The sequence below is a fragment of the Gadus macrocephalus genome, chromosome 14, assembly GCF_031168955.1.
Source record: "Gadus macrocephalus chromosome 14, ASM3116895v1".
Taxonomy (NCBI): domain Eukaryota; kingdom Metazoa; phylum Chordata; class Actinopteri; order Gadiformes; family Gadidae; genus Gadus; species Gadus macrocephalus.
Genome location: NC_082395.1, coordinates 19,878,885 through 19,894,165, shown reverse-complemented (window position 1 = coordinate 19,894,165; position 15,281 = coordinate 19,878,885). Strand labels below are relative to the sequence as shown.

The following is a 15,281-nucleotide window of genomic DNA, read 5'->3' as shown; positions in this document are numbered from 1 at the left end:
AGCCATGCATATAAAGCATTTGTTTATTATCTGTGTGTCGTAGTTTTTATCCTAATTGAACGCAACCCTTGCAGGTTAAACTCTACTATCCTTGTGCTATAGACCAGTACTGGAATTGCTTATCCAACCATCTCTGCGGTCACTAACATACTTCATTAGGATGGTTCAAGGTCTTCCGAACGGCAAATGCACAATCCTAGACATTGAAAGGTGTGAAGTGAAGTGCTCATTACCCCCTCCACCCCCTGGCTGTCCTCAGACCTTATTCAACCCCAACAAGACAGTGGTGAAGATGTTCGTGGTGATGTACGACCTGCGAGCCCTGCCCGCCGGCCACCAGACCTTCCTTCGCCAGCGGACCTTCTCCATTCCCGTCCGCCGGGGCGACGCCCACAATCACAACAGCAGGAAGCCCCTCCCACTGGGACCAGTCCGAACTCTGCGCTACCTCATCCACCTGAGGTAGGCGGGGTCTCTCTCTCTCTGTCTTTGTCTCTCTCGCTGTCTGTCTCGTCTCTCTCTCTCTCTCTCTCTTTCTCCCTCTTTCTGTCGCTGCCTCTGTCTCTTTGTCTCAACTCTCTCCCGTCTCGTCTCTCTCTCTTCTCCCGAATCCACTTCTCTCTCTCTCTCTCTCTCTCGCTCTCGCTCTCTCTCTCAGATTCTAATTTGCTCTCATTCCAGCTGTTGTGTCAACCTGACCATGATAGTCTGGTAGTCTTTGCCACTTTAAAGAGATGATATTATAAATCAAATCTGGAAATGGATATGTTCAATTGTGCTGCTCATTCAAATTGCGTGCTTGCTTGCTAGAGGTACTTTGGAAATAATGGAATTAGATGTAAAAGAGTCCTTCATGCTAATTTTTTATAACTTACTTTATTACGTTCAGACATATCATAGTGCGACAATAACAGAAATCCTAGACATAATCCTTGTTTCTTTACGGCTTGGAAACAACTGGTGTTACTGTCTAGATCTAGCTATACATTAATTGAATTCCAATTCATACGACCGCTTATCTGTCATGCACCTGTTGTGGTACGTAACATCTTCCAAGACGAGTTCAAGAACCTCCTTTTTTTAAAATCGTTATGAAACAATATCCCCCTGTCTTCCCGACCCTCTTTCCTATCCTAACGTCTCTCCCTCTTCTTCTCCCCCCGTCCCTCCCCCAACAGGTTCCAGTGCTCCAAGTCCGGGAAGGTCTACCTCCACCGGGACATCCGTCTGCTCTTCTCCAGGAAGTCCATGGAGGTGGACAGCGGCGCCGCCTACGAGCTCCAGTCCTTCATCGAGTCCCCCGCCGACCCCCCGTTCTCCGCCCGCTGCTGAGCCCCTCTCGGCCCCAGCCTACAGCTGTCCCCCCTCCCTCCCCCTACCCCCCCCCCCCATTCATCCCATGCTCCAGTTGGCCCCGGGGCCGGTGCCCAGACGCGTGACAGAGAGCAGAGGGCTCGCGTTGACCTTGAATCCTCACGTCGGGGTCAGCGCCCAAAATATAACGGCTGAGCTTCCGACCGAAGCCTTGACAGAAAGCCTTAACACGAGGGATACCAACATAGGATGAGCGGGACTAAGTACCGCCTGATTCTGGATTGACGTAGATGGGAGAACAATAATTAAGGGGTTTAAATGTAGGACGCCCTCTCCTCTCTCTTAGACGATCCGCGCCGTCTTCTACCACATCAGCAAGCATCTGGTAGATGATGGACAGAAGGAACGGACAGCCAAAGTACAATAAAAGAAACCACATGTTACGGTAGGGGGTAACACCCTCGCGATTCACCCTTTGAAGCTGTAGGTTGAACCCAGCCGACCAGAGAGAACATTTCTGTGTTTCAATAATACGGAAAGGTATCAAGATTGTTATTTTTCAGAGCAAACTGCCTTCTTTTGGGGTATTCGTATTGAGAGTGTCCCCCCCTACCCCCCCGAATGTGTGGCTCAGGGTGAACCCAATGCAAGGAGGGCATGGCTGATTTGGGTTCTGGTCTTGAAAACGTGCTACCCAGACACCCAGAGCACTCATGGACCACTGAAGGAGTAACTGCAATCAATCACCCCTGAGCAGAACCAACAGGATGTCTCCTTCCCTGACTGGAAACGACAGAAGAATAAACGTGTTTGTACTGATACAGAACCCATTTGTTGGAAGCAATAGAAGGAATAACATTAGTTTAGTGGTTACACATTTATTTTTCAGTTTACCATCATTTATTTAATATTTAAATGTATATTTCAGTTACTACTCATGTGACATTTGTCGTGCTAAGCATTATGATGTAGTGCAAACTCTGTAAATCATAGTATGTATTTTTTGACATTAATATTCAGATCTGAAAAAAAGTATATCTATATCTTATAAAGCAATCCTTAAACCTGTGCGATGTCTTTGTTTTCTCATTTCAATGACTGGTTTCTTATAAAACTCGATGTGTCGTATAGAACTATTCAACATGGAAGCGAGACAGACAAATACGTAACAAAATTTAGATAGTGGCATGCAAGTTAAATCTCGGTGTTAAATATTAATTAAATGGATTGCAATACTGCTACTACCCTCAAATTGTGCTTTATTACATGCATTCACAACCAAAACATATGCAACATTTCAGTATGCAGTTTACTGTAATTGCCAATCAAGGCGTGATAGCTTGTATAAATGCATGCTATCAATTATTATAACGCATTGCAGTTCATTGAAAGTGAATTAGGTTTTTAAACGAAAGATCTCAGATGTACATTGGTCAAATAAATTGTCACTACAAGTGTCTCCGCATTGCTTCTGGTATGGCCAAGGATTTTTTTACAAGTTAGTTAGTTGAAAAGGTGGTGAAAGTCAGCAGCAGCAGCAGCAGCAGCGGCAGGCCAGCTCGACGCCCCATTATAAGAACCTCATTACTTATGCAGAAAACGTGACGTCATATCTCCAGGCTACCGTGTTGCGCGCTCTGGGAACAGACTGTCCGCGAGCTTCTTATGGGGACGGAAAGAGCGCGGTGAGAGAGTATCTGTGTGTCGCTAAGCTAATCATCTCATACCGCTTAGCTAGGTAGATATAATTTAATATGTCTGATATCAACATCATGTCGGAGGATACCGAGGAGACAAAAGTGACGGAAGAGGCCGAGGTCGACGAGAAAGTAAGTTGACAGCTCATTGTCACGCTAACGGTGCCCTGGCTAGCAGTGGCTAATTGCTACAAGCTAACTCATATATACTTTAGCTTGACAGCTGCTAGCCTCCTCGGCCCCCTAGCTGCTAGCCTCTCGTGTTGACATGCGTGCCGAGGTCAGTAGTCGTGTCAGTCGAGCGATAAGAAGGGCGGGCCGGTGTTTGGATAGATCAGTTAAATGGTTGCTACATAATCAATACATAGGCATCGGTACACGGCTAACCGGTAGCGTTAGCCCAGGTGCTATCGACTGTCCGCCCGCGGGGTTAGGGTTAGCCTACATATCTTGGCCTACATGTCTTGTCTTTAAACATGTTGGCCCTGGCTTGGAGGTTCAGCGGACTGTTGTTCGTATCTTATCTCAAACGGCAGTACGAGGACAGATCAGCTCTGCTGTCGTGTTTCTCCTGGCCCAGTGTTCAACATGTTTCAGTCGTGCACATCTGAACCCAACCGCTACGCCTGCGTTGCCCGGAGCACGACTGATCATCACATTGGGAATAGAATGGGTCAGATGTTGAGATTGTTGACGTGTCAATAGTCCCAACATGCCTTTTATAACTAAAGTAACTAGTGTTGACATGTCAAGAGACTCAACATGTCTCCTCACTACAAGTAGCTTGTGTTGACATGTCAATCGTTTTTCTCCTGGCCAAGTGTTAAACATGTTTTAGTCGTGCATATCTGAACCCGCACCCGCTACGACTGCGTTGCCCGCAGCAAAACTGATCATCACATGGGGAAAAGAATGGGTCAGATGTTAAGATGGCTTCTGCATGACTTGTGTTGGGTGTTTGCAACTCCCTACGAGATAGGCGTGTTGTCAAGAGGCCCAACAAGTCAATAATGTTGACATGCCAAGAGGCTCAACATTTTTTCACCACTAGAAGTAAATATTATTGACATGTCAAGTGACTCAACATGTTTCACGACTAGAAGTAAATAATATTGACGTGTCAAGAGACTCAACATGTCACTATGAAATGAAATCAGACTGAGTTAGCGAGTGTTGACATCAAGAGACTCAACATGTAATATCGCTGCAAGTCACTGTCTGTTGACATTCATATTCTTTTTCAGGATGAAAAGGTGATCAGTCCTGAAAGGGCAGAAGAGGCCAAATTGAAGTCCAGGTATCCAAGTCTAGCACATAAACCCGGAGGTTCAGATCTTCTCCGCAAGCGGCTGCAGAAGGGAGTAAGTGGTTCACCTCTTCAGTTATTTTGACATAACTATCAGGATATATGACGCAACAATGTATTTACTAATATATATGTAAAGTAATATTCTACGACTTGACTAAATGACTTCATTACCTTACCTGCAGAGGAAATCAATAACCAGCCTTTTAAACATGTTGAATGATATGCAATTATATGTTTTAATCCCTGCCCCACTATCAACAATGTGTTTAATACTTTAATCAACGGCTTACATCTTTAAGAGACATCTTACAACTAATGTGCTTTACTTTTCTTTGCATCTGATTTGCAATAAATAATTCATGATTGACTTCATGTTCAAGTAGGGACGTTGTTCTGCAATGAAGGAAATAGGATAACAAGCGCCACAAAGAACCGGTCTGTGTGGTCAAACTGTAACATCCGTCTCTCCTGGCTTCCTGTCCCCATCTCCGTACTGATGACGCACATTGATTCCAACACACCAAAGTTCTATACTGCTTTGTTTACATTTGTTGCAGGCGGCACGCTATATGCTCTAAGGCAGAATCTGTACACGGAAGTAATTTTTTGCAAAATTATATAAGAAACAAACTTTTAGTGAAGCCGGGAGAAACGGCTACGTTGGTCTGCTCAAACAGACCGGGGTGGAATCTTCTAATAAAATTTGAAAATCATGTACTGTACGTTTTTTAATTGAAAAATAAGGTAGAACCCAAAACATTGCCACCGCCCACCGCTAACGACGTTTCATTATCTCCACAGCAAAAGTACTTTGACTCTGGCGACTACAACATGGCCAAAGCCAAGATCAAGAACAAGCAGCTTCCAACAGCTGCTCCGGAGAAGACTGAGATCACCACGGGAGACCACATCCCCACGCCACAGGACCTGCCCCAGAGGAAACCATCCCTGGTGGCCAGCAAACTGGCCGGCTGAGTTCATCTTCAAAGCAAGAACCAAGGCCCTGCATCAGCTCCCTGTACCTCTCCACACTCCTATAAAACACCTACACAGGAACCTACACACACACACCCACACCCACTTAAATACCCCCCCCCCCACACACACACACTTATATATACACACACACACACACGCACGCTTCCCATAATACAACCAGTCCCTTGGCCTGACCCCGCCCAAATGTAACCTTAGAGATCAGAAAGCCAACTGGCTAACCCGAGACCCCTCCCAGCACTCCCACCTGCTGTTTGGGTCCTCCTGCCTTCCTCTCTCCCCTCTACTCTCCCTCCTCATCCAAGCTGACGCACTTGTTTTCCTATCCCTGTTTTCTCCCTTGATCCACTGCCCGCATGTATATGCTTCTGTGAAAGTCCTGCCATCCTTATGGTTGACGTGATCAGAATGAGAACCCAGTTTCTTTTTGTGTAGTCGGAGGGTTCCAGTATAAAGACACCCCTCCATTGTTTATCAAAGTGTACATATTCCCCCTTTGGCACAAAGGAAGACATCGGCTTTTAGTAACTTTTACATTGGAGTTGTATAATTCACTGTATGTCCTAAATTATGCTCCTAATGTGCTTTAGTGACTCACTGCAAATATTAACCACCTCCACTGATCGTGGCAAAGATCACATGCTTTTCTTTCCTTTCTTTCCTCTGTTCTATAATGGAGAACGTGGGTGTACGAGACAGACTACGTGTCAGAGGCCATGGTGTTGTACCAAACTGCATGTGGGTCAAAAGGGCTCCATTAGAATAAGACCTTCCATTTCCAAGCTGAAACACTAGCGCTCTGAACAGAGGGACACGCGTATATGCCAACCGAATCAGGGGCTGCAAGTGGCATGAAGGAAGTACCTTCAGGTCTGTTTCAATATTCAACCTTGAAGAGGGTGTAAAGTCTGACCATTTAACCCTGTTAACCGCTGTCTCTGCAACTCCCATCTGTGTCCCTCGGGTTCCCTGTTGCTCTTCAAAAGAACAGAATTTAAAAGGTATTGTTCTACAGAAGGAATTAATCGCAGACTGGAGCACTTCTGTCCACCGTCCGGTCAAAAGTCAACATCCAAACTGCATCCCAATGCCCGACCCATAAACATAGCAGGCTCATGCTCGTGGTGGGCTGAGGACCCTGAACGCACAGTAGGCTGTATGAATGTAGAGCTATTGTAGCTTAGCAGAGTCAATAACTAATGTGCTAATCAAACGTTATTATTGCTGGTATTTCTCGATGCTCTAAAACCAAACGTGAAATTTTGTGGCTTTTGAGGTGCGTGAGGGCTGCGGGGAGAAGGCCGCAGAGGATGTGAACATTGACACGTGTGTGCTGATGGATCACATGGGTGTCGGTGGTCTAAAGGCTCTGCTGTCGGGACTAATGATGTTTGCTCTGCACAATTTGGTCCTTGTGTGGTTCACCATATCAAACGCCGCTCATTTGCAGAGCTCTCCCAGTCATGGTAACAGATCAGTGATCAGATCAAGAGAATGCATAACTTTATAGATCAATGCTCCGATAGCTGGGACCACCACACCGCTAGCCAGCAGATTAACATAATGGGAGAGAGTGGCAGCAGTGGTTGAGAGAACGCAGGACCTCCAGACTGATGATAGGTTGACCGGCCCTCAGGGCCAGCTCTGGAGCTGTTGCTGATTGTTTGCCCTCTTCGTCGGTCAGAGTTGTGGAGCACTGAATCTGCCTGCGCTGTGCATGTAAAGGCTGCCCGGCTGTCACGTTGTGCCATTTTGTTTTGTAAATAAAATAGTTTTGCACAAATGTGTCCATTTAGTCGCCTTTATTTTCGGAATTTGGTCTTGTAAAAAGTTTTTTTTAAGATGAATAGGTTTCATTGGTAAGTCAACACATAAACCTATAAAGGGGTCATGTTCTTTAGAGCCAAGTGTTATCTGCCCCCTGATGTCAAACTTTTAATCGATATTTATGTTTGTCTGCAAATATATCTATAAATGTGTGTGTGTGTGTGTATATATATAAATATATGTATGTGTGTCTCTAAATATATATATGAACTATATTATATATATATATACAGAGAGATATTATTGATATAAATTATATCTATCTCATATTAACTTGTCAACTGCCTCCCGAGTCCACGCCCATACACTGTGACGTCACTGTGACCACGGTGGGGCGCCATTTGACAGGTTTAGGAAGCCCGGGCAGTGATTCATTGTATCCATCATACCCAGAATGCAAAGTGAGACGCCAAAAAATCGGGCTTTTCAGGTGATGTGGGTGATAATGCAACGTCTTTAAGACAGTATCAAAAATATTAGCCCTCTGGTCCCAGTATTGACCGTCTACCGATTCCCATGCAGAACCGCGGCTCACTGATCTTGTAGCATTTAGGAAGGACAGCGAGACCACCACCATGGCAGCATCGGAGCTTTACACAAAGGTAAAGGAGGGCTATACTAACGTTGTAATGCCGCTGATCCTGTCATGAACCTTGACATGTTCTTCTGAAGAGAGGCATGCTTTCCAAATCGGCTAAGATGTTTTCTACACAGCTGTGTTTGTGGGTCTGTGCATGTGTGTGTGTGTATGTGTCTTGTGTTTCTGCTTGTGTGCGTGTCTGCTTACGCGGCAAAATTAATTCTTCGTTTTTGCGAGCTCGGCGATGGTTTCCAATGAATGGGAAGGTTTGAAAGGTGGCCGTGTGCTCCCATAACAGCGGCCCGACCAGCAGCATGCTGTGCAGCAGGGTCTAAATATAGATGGGTGGTTTAACGTTGCAAAGGGTGCAGCTGACAAAGCTCACAGATGCGGCAGAGGTCCACCACTACTTCATGCTTCTGTCCCCACTGTCAACGCACTGGGACGGATTATTTAGACCAAGTTAAAACGCTCTGAGTCGGTGTATTTGGTCTATTTTGGTGTGCAAAGCGTGTGCGTTTATTCTGCCATCGGTGTTGTTATCGAGCGTCCGCCGCTCGGCCTTGTTATTCTGCATGGGCTCTCACTGGAGGCCGTCAGAGATGATGCATAGGCGGTGCCAGCCTTTCAGGAGACTCGGTCATATGCCCCTTTTACCCTTTCACATCATTTGGCACATTATATTTGGACAAGTGACATAGCTTAGGCTAAATAAAACACAACGACTTGTATAGCGGTTTATTTTACGCAACGATTTGTCAGCCTCCGTGTATAACTATCTTATGAGTCTTTGTCGCTCGGGTACCAACCCGTGAAGTGAGTTTTATATTGGATGTTTTAGTCGGTGGATATTCGTGCTACTATTTACAACAGTCTATGAGTTGCTGAGTCCCATATGATAGAATTGTTTTGTTGTTTTGAAATCAGGGGACAATGAAGAACAATTCACATCCTTTTGATTTCCATTTCTGAGATACTTTTAATACAAAGGAGTGCCAATATTTGTCCTATGTAATCGTGGAGAGTTGTACCTCCATATAATGCACAGCAACAACTTGCATTTATTACTATTTTAATACTATTTGTAATTCCTTTCAATAAGTCTGAAATATGACAGCTGTCAGACCCTGTTACCCACAGAGGTCAAACCCAATTTCATCTCTGCTTTGTCGTCCCGCTCTTAATTTTTCCATGTCCTCTTTTAAAAAAGGTATACTCCTTAAATGAATCTTGCCAAATTGAATAGCTCATCGACCATGTGACCCACAGATGTCAACCAACCTTATTCCCTAAAGGCCGATTCACACCCTACGGTAAATACAGATAGGAACCCTTTCGTCGGTCCCGGAGGTCGTTTGGTCCGTCAGTGGGTCCGTTGCCCCTGAGCTTACGAATCCGGAGTGCTCCGGGAGAAACGGAGCAATACCAACTTTGTGATACGACAGTCACTGCCCTCCAGAGGATGTATTGCGTAACATCCATAACAACGCTGAAACCGGAATGGTAGCCCGGAGACAAATTTGGTATAGACGGGCGAATTGGTATAGACGTCCGGATACGGAGGCATGAATCGGCCTTTAGCAGTTGCAAAGGAAAGCCTTTGGCACTTATTCACATTAGAATAAAGTATCGGGAAATGAGAGGATGGCGATTTTTATTTATCGTCCCCCAATAACAGCAACATTAACCCATTGTAACATGTGATTAATGAATATGCTGTTGAAAATAGAGAAAAACGAATATCCACCAAATATCCAAAGTGAAACCAACTTTACTGCGTTCGGGTACCACGTTGATGGTGCAATTAGAGCTGACGTCACTGCTCTGCTGATGACAGTATGCCTACTGGGACGTTCCCATCTTGTCCATACGGCAAAAGCTGGAAGCTGGAGGCCAATTGATCGGGTTGACTTGAAGGGAGGGAGCGGTCAAAAAGATAATGCCAACCAGGAATGTACTGGTCTCTTGGTCTCATGTTGTGGTTTATTGAAAGCTCTATTCTTAAATGAGTGTGAGTGTGAATGTGGGTGTGAGAGAGGTTTGCTGCTGCTGCATGACAGCCCTTTTTGATTTCCCTGGTTAATCGGAGGCTGGAGGAACAACTCTGCTCTTTGTGAACATTGATGAGCCTTGGCTCTCGCTGAGAACTCCACCGTACACAACGTCGCTTCATCAGGTTTCTGCTCATGTCGGCTGTGACCATGCAGGACTAGGAGAGAGCTGCATTCATTTGAAGTGAGGCTGGAGTCTGAGACGAGGGTGGAAGCATTTGACTGTGAGAGTTGAGGGTTGACGTCGGAGTGCGATCGTCATAGCTTCCCCTGGGGCTAAGCTCTCAGCTAAGGTGTTCTTGAACACATCCAAATCAAAACACAGTTTGACTGACAGCAAAAGTAAATAAGAAAAAATCTAAAAGTTGGTACATGCAGTTAATAGTGCTAGAATAATGCTGCTGGCTTTCACAAAAACCATGAACACCTCTATCCTCTCCGTTGGCTTGTAGATGGGATGCAGTCTAGATGGATGCCAGGGCTGATTGGCTGAAGGAGGAAGCTAGAGGACAGCCCATAATGCACACGCAACCCATAATAAAACGTCTAACAGAAGGTGGTTTGTCTGCAGCCTGACGGACTGTGGACATAGAGGATGTGTCGCAGAACAAATGTTTCTTGAGGAAAATAAAATAACAGAGTAGAACTAAAATAGATTTTTAGAGGCTACCTTTTGTTGCGTGATCTGGTGAATGCTAGATCTAGGAAAGTGTGTTTTCCTTTTTGTGGCCCTAATGAAAAACATGTGCATTGGATTACCATGATAACCCAGTTAAAGTAATTGCATAGGTACGCAGTGGATCCAGTAGCAGTTGGTCTTTATATCAGACATTGTCGAATGCTGGCAAACACACATAGGTGGACAATTTCTGGCGAAGCTCCCTTTAGTGAGGTTGACCAAACTGAGTTATGACCTATATTTACCAAATTGTGTCTCCGCCTTATAGGCCTATCAAATGTATTTTGTCTCCATGTGATGTTCTTATTGAGCTTTAATGTAATTTTGTAAGAACAAAATTGAGGGAAAAACCAACCTATCAACCTATCGATCAACCTCCCATCTAACGGCTGACACAGTCAGCTACCAGGCGTTATTAAGAGAGCTTTATGAAAAAGCCTGCCGTGTCTGTGCATTGTTTGTGTGTTTGTCTGCCCTTAGAACTCATGTGATGGTGGGCGGGAGATGTTCTCTTTTGACTGACGGCCCACATGACAAATCTGAGCAGGGTTTTATGACGGAAGTACGTCTCCATGGGAACTTCGAGGATCGCTGTCTGGAGACACAATGAGACGGTCTCATCTGAGAGGAAGTTCCAGGCTTTGCCGTTGAAATTGATTAGTTAGTCCGGTCTTGTGGAGTTCTTGGCTGGAGTCTTCCAGAGGGCAGGCTGTGGTTCAGCATGAGATAGAACTCTGGAGACAATATGAACCAGGAATTGTATTATATGTTCGTAAAAGTAAGTTCTTCTTCTGTTTTCAATGACTGTGCGAGACCTATGTGGTGTAATGGATTCTGAGGTGATTTGGCTAAAAGGACGGTGCTTGATTATTTCATTACACAGCTTTAACATGTTCTCCAATCTAACTTGCTGTAGCTCACTCCGGCTACATGCTAGGCTCTGACACACCCATTCTACAGTGATGGCCGTGTAGCTGGATGTCCTTTTAGGTTAAAAATACAGACTAATCTATGAATAGTTTTTTGTGTTTTTGGTACTGTTCTGTAGATGACTCTTGGACAGTAGACACAAGAGTTCGAGACCCAACACTAGAACTTTGATTGAAATGATGGTCACGTTTTAAAACCTGAAATGGGGTTTGGACATCTTGTATTCATGTCAGATATGCAATTATTATGTCTTTTAATCATTTTCCATTTCAGCGTTAAGTCTGAGAAAATGTTAAAAAGGCAGATAGAACTTCTGAGTCCAGCAGGTATGGCTCTCAGATACTACACTGCTGGTGTCCTGACATCTTTGGCTTTGTAGCGACTAGTGACCCAGCACTGGCTGAACTAACTAGCTAGGGTTCACCAGAGCTCTCGGTAGGAGACCACCATAGATCTGCTTTGGCGATGTATGGTTGATCACTAGGCTGATGCTGGTCTCTTTCCCCCCCCTTGGTTCCAGTCCAGAGAAGACCAACGTGGAGTTATGTGACGCTGGCCATCAGACTGGGTCAGCTCAGCTGAGGAGAAAAACAGCAGATTCTCACATGAGTGGGGTCATGTGATGTTCATTCTGGGGCCCTGTTGTGAGCCTTGTTGGAAATATGTAGTACCGCTTTGTAGTGTATTCAAGCAGATAGTATTACTGTTGGCCTCTCTGGCTGAAGATCGGTTTATTACTGTTATACACAAAAGCCTGAATGTGCTGTGCTGAGAGACTGCCTCAAAGTTCTTTCTACTATTAATAAACCTACGCTTTACTTTTTATCACATAACTATGCAAAACAATTCCCTTATATCTCTTACGATAAATGATTTGTGATGTTTGCCAATGCATAGTACAATGTGATTTATCATCGTTGACTTAAAAAAATGGGTTTGTTGTCCTGCTAAATGGATAAAACAAATATGGTCAAAGCGTGTTTTATAGCATAAATTGGATTCCTCCAGAAACCTTTTAATGTGAAAGACCTTAAGATGCATCGATTTGGTGCACCGTATGTTGAGTCACTTGAGGCCTTCAGGGAACCTTTGGCAGAGCAGTGAAAGCTCAGCACTCAGCCTTACCGCTGCTAATTCCCTCTAATCTGCTGTTGACTTTGTGAAGATTTGTCAACATTTCCGGTGGCCACCACGGCAGCCCCCTTAGCTTCTGTCCTCTGACCTTCTCCGCGTTCGAGGTCACCCTTTTTTCACGCGTTAAAGTCACCTTCTGTGACCTTCACACTCATACCCCCACCCCCAGTCCACTCAAAGGTCATCCAGCAGGGGAAGAGGTTCAGGCATACGCGTTTAGAATGGGCCCTAAAAAGCACAAATGAGTTTCTACTAGGTGTTTCATGTTCACGAAGTCTAATTCATGAATAGTATGTTTTGGTTTGGACTTCTGTCCTGGCAAGGCCAAGACCTCAGGTTGATTGTACGAACATCCTTCTACGCCGTTGGCAGAACTTCTACATCTGCAGTGTTCTGCTGTGCTGTTGGTCACCTACTGCCTCGTACAGATTTATTGAGACTACATCTGCAATATGTACAACGTTGTAGATGCAGGATGGGTAGTTGAGCTGATACCGTGGCACCAGTTCATAGGCTGGTGACCAACAAAAACTCAATTTCTGAGCTGAAGATCCATTTCATGATGATCAAAAATGAATATTATTCTTGTTCAATATCATGAATTTAGTTTAAATATCATGGATAATTTGCACAAAAGAGCAATATCATATCGTTTGTTTTCTTCAGATATACTCCATGTACATCTGAATTCTGATAACATTACTACGAAAACAAATTGTTGCAGTATGGGGTAAAGGTTAATTGTGTGTGCATGCGTGTGCTTTCGTGCATGCATGCACACGTTACATACATGTGTGTGGGCATATCATTTACGCGGCGGTGTGGTTGACTTGGATCAGATCAGCCGGTGTTGATCCCAGACTAAGCCCAATGATCCGGTCCTAATTCGTTCTCTCAGTTCGAGAATCGGGCCGACCAGCCGCCAAGTCAACAGCAGCCAGAGGACCTCAGCCTCAACGCTAGCTTCTCATCTCCCGTCTGATCTGTGAACAGCGGTGCTGTTGCTAAGAAGCCTCAGGGTCTGCCAATTTACTGAGTGGACCCGAGTTCCTCTGAATGTACATTTCTCCCCAGATTTCCTCCTCTCACTTATGTTATGGGAAATAACAGTGACCATATTCATTCACGGTTTACTTTAAAAGAAAACTAGTTTTATGAATAGGATTCATGTGTACATATCTAATGTGATAAACTATAGACAGATATGTGGTTATTATACAGTGGTTATAGGCCTATATCAATATGTGCCATTTGTTCCCTTTTATCTATTGCAAAATGATCTTCCTTGAATTTGATGTACTTCACATGGATTACATTGTTATTGACTGATGTCATAAGCGCGCAAGCATTTCTGGATTTTCCCATGATCAGTAAAAAGTAATTTCCTGATCACATTAGGTGATGACAGTAAGCATTAGCTGTGTAATGACTCAGCTTAAATGGTAAATACAACATTTGTTTTCTCCTAACATTCCTACACGGAAGACCGGCACAGGCTCGGCACGGTTGCTGCACATTTTGGACAGCAACATCATAATGCCCTCGGTCCAATCAAACACATTTTCTGCACATTCTGTTCAGGGAGATGAAGCAACGAGAGGTTTGCAGATAAAACGTAGGGCGGGGAATCAGGGAGTAGACCATCTCAAGCCAGTAATCACATTTCATTAAATAAAAGATCCTGTGACTCAGGTCGATACTGTTTTCTTTTCTGTGCCATGTGGACATCAAAGTTCTGTGTATGTTGGATCCTGCCTCTCAATGCTATCACAGGAAGTTGCAAATCCACTCCCTCAAGCATGTTTTAAAGGTAGGGTAGGAAGGATCAACCAGAGAGAGTAGGCTAAAGTATCCAACCACAATGATCCCTTCAGGCCTTCCTCCAAAAACTGTGTTGAAGTTTCTAGCTGTAGTTCTCCTTGTGGCAGATTGCGTGCAAGGTTGCGATGTACGTACTAGGTATGCTATCCAATCATTTCCTGCAGGCCAAAATAAATGACTTTACCGGCCTGCAAGAGACACAGATGTAGGATTTTTGTCTTTCTGTATTGTCAGAGCACGTGATTTATCGATTTCTGTCGGGGGGCAAAAATACTACGCAAAGAAATTGCCTACCCCAGCTTTAAGTGTGACAAAGCTTTATTTATTTTGTATGATTTTAATCCCATGCACATTGACTGTGTCCTTACTTGTCTTACTCGACGTCTTCATGGTATCAAGTGAGCAGGGAATGTATCAGAGACACTCGGCTGTTCAGCTTGGATGTATAATGAGAGCGAAGTATTTTTCATGCATGTAAAAATGGCCGCACGTTGGTTTCAATGCAACTAGCTGGTCCAACACTTTGCGTAATGGGCTCACCACCGGATGTGCCAGGTTTAAGACGTCTCAGAGCTGGTGGGTTGAGTGCTCCCAATTAACACCTTCCCTGCTCTTCCCTAGAGCCCACCCGTTGACACAAACAAGGTGTGTGTGGGTGGGTGGGTGGGTGTGTTGAGCAGTGAAAGAGTCCTAGCAGGGATAGAAATCGCAGGCAATGTACGAGCTAAGGCGTTCTCAGTTGAGGTCATTCCTTTATTATTGGTCGAAGCAGACTGCAGTGTAATGGTGTCTGGGGAGGGGGGGGGGGGGGGGGGGGGGGTGGGGTGGTGAGGTACTGTGCTCTGAATTTGGCCAATCATGTCTTTTCAATCCATCCACCAATGACATGTCCTGATAAGCCAGACACACTTTGTTGTGCATGTCTCTCTTAATCTAAAAATAT

At 44.7% G+C, this 15,281-nt stretch overlaps 3 protein-coding genes across 9 annotated transcripts in view; all 3 read left to right on the top strand.

Moving 5' to 3' along the window:
* atosa (atos homolog A) overlaps positions 1 to 2,382 on the top strand; it is a 29,837-nt gene extending 27,455 nt beyond the window's left edge. For both annotated transcript variants that reach the window (XM_060071373.1, XM_060071374.1), the window contains exons 11-12: positions 260 to 462; positions 1,179 to 2,382. In XM_060071373.1, the coding sequence (XP_059927356.1) occupies positions 260 to 462; positions 1,179 to 1,332 (357 nt within the window). In that variant the 3' untranslated portion in view covers positions 1,333 to 2,382. The remainder of the gene's footprint in view (positions 1 to 259; positions 463 to 1,178) is intronic.
* Positions 2,383 to 2,936: 554 nt separating this feature from the next.
* On the top strand, positions 2,937 to 7,111 carry LOC132471989 (cAMP-regulated phosphoprotein 19-like). The gene is made up of 3 exons (XM_060071377.1): positions 2,937 to 3,143; positions 4,256 to 4,372; positions 5,122 to 7,111. The coding sequence occupies exons 1-3, from the start codon at positions 3,069 to 3,071 to the stop codon at positions 5,293 to 5,295; spliced, it is 366 nt and encodes a 121-aa protein (XP_059927360.1). The 5' UTR covers positions 2,937 to 3,068; the 3' UTR covers positions 5,296 to 7,111.
* Positions 7,112 to 7,483: 372 nt separating this feature from the next.
* The window catches only part of myo5aa (myosin VAa), a 54,788-nt gene continuing 46,990 nt past the window's right edge, over positions 7,484 to 15,281 (top strand). For 2 of the 6 annotated variants that reach the window (XM_060070802.1, XM_060070800.1), the window contains exon 1: positions 7,494 to 7,745. In XM_060070802.1, the coding sequence (XP_059926785.1) occupies positions 7,719 to 7,745 (27 nt within the window). In that variant the 5' untranslated portion in view covers positions 7,494 to 7,718. Of the gene's footprint in view, positions 7,746 to 10,910; positions 11,232 to 15,281 lie in introns of those variants that run through there. The other 4 variants (XM_060070798.1, XM_060070799.1, XM_060070797.1 and 1 more) reach the window with 4 other exon arrangements.